Source organism: Penaeus chinensis, chromosome 36 (genome assembly GCF_019202785.1).
Source record: "Penaeus chinensis breed Huanghai No. 1 chromosome 36, ASM1920278v2, whole genome shotgun sequence".
In the NCBI taxonomy this organism is placed as follows: Eukaryota; Metazoa; Arthropoda; class Malacostraca; order Decapoda; family Penaeidae; genus Penaeus; species Penaeus chinensis.
The window spans coordinates 17,245,133-17,246,648 of record NC_061854.1 but is presented as its reverse complement, the minus strand read 5'-3'; the positions used below and the strand labels follow the sequence as shown (position 1 = coordinate 17,246,648).

General features: G+C 22.5%; 1 protein-coding gene across 1 annotated transcript in view; it reads left to right on the top strand.

The window, feature by feature from the left end:
• The first annotated feature begins 470 nt into the window (after positions 1 to 470).
• LOC125044583 overlaps positions 471 to 1,516 on the top strand; it is a 12,434-nt gene continuing 11,388 nt past the window's right edge. The window contains exon 1 of the mRNA XM_047641303.1: positions 471 to 642. Within this exon, the coding sequence (XP_047497259.1) occupies positions 483 to 642 (160 nt within the window). The 5' untranslated portion in view covers positions 471 to 482. The remainder of the gene's footprint in view (positions 643 to 1,516) is intronic.

The following is a 1,516-nucleotide window of genomic DNA, read 5'->3' as shown; positions in this document are numbered from 1 at the left end:
TATATATATATATATATATATATATATATATATATATATATATATATATGCATATATATATATATATATATATATATATATATATATATATATATATATATGTATACATATACATATGTATATGTGTACACACACACACACACATATATATATATATATATATATATATATATATATATATATATATATATATAGATATATATATATATATATATATATATATATATATATATACATATATTATATATATGTATGCACATATATACATTTATATATATATATATATATATATATATACATATATATATATATATATATATATATATATATATATATATATATATATATATATATATACACACATATATACACACATTGCAGGAAACGTAAAGGTTTTTTTACGCTTCCTGGCGTAAAGAAGATTTCCTATTCTATTTCAGTCTATATCATCTTTACGCTGACAACAGGAAGCACCGAGGATTATGGAGACATCACAGTTGAGTCTGCTACTCCTCGTGGGCGGCCTGTTCTACGCCCTCGTCGGTATCCTGATGGTCACAACGCACACGAGAGTAGCCAAAGTTACTCCATTTATCCTTTGCTATCCGGTTAGGGTTGGAACCGTGTACCTCGTTCTGGCTGGTGAGTTATGCAGCCCGTTTGAAATCAGGGGGATTCGTATGGAGAGATTATGTCTTAACACGTTAATTCGTTTTTTATTGTATTCGTTATCATTATGATTATTTCCATATTTATTATTACCATTGTTGTTATTATTATTATCATCACTATTGTTATAATCATCATTATTACTATTTGTAGTAGTAGTCGTCATTATTATTAGAACTGTTATTGTCATCTTCATTATTATTATTATTATTATTATTATTATTTATATTATTATTATTAGTAGTAGTATCATTATTGTTATTATTACAAAACGATTGTTATCATCATTATTATTATGAGGAGTAATGATATCATCATTACTCTCATTATCATCATCATTACTGTCATAATTATTAATTTTATCATCGTCATTACTGTTACTATTGATATTATTATTATTGTTGTTATTATTATTATATTATTACTGGTATTATCATTACTGTTATTATTATCATTATGTTATTATTATTATTATTATTATTATTATTATTTTAATTATTATTAATATTATTATGATGATGATGATCATCATCATCATCATTATCATTATCAAATATTATCACTATCATTTTTATTAGTATTATCATTACAGTCATTAACAATATTATTATCATTCTATTTTTTTCATTATTATCGCTATCATCATTTTTATTAGCACTTTGTTGTTTGATCTGTTCTTGTATTTATGTTTTTGTTAATGCAACAAATTATAAATTATTATATCTTTCCGTTTTTTAATAGAAAATTCCAAATAGTCTATTTGATTTTGTTTTTCTATTTCTGTTTACACAGCCTTTTCAGATTATCATAAGTCTCACTCTGTCTAATTGACTAGTGATACTAATTT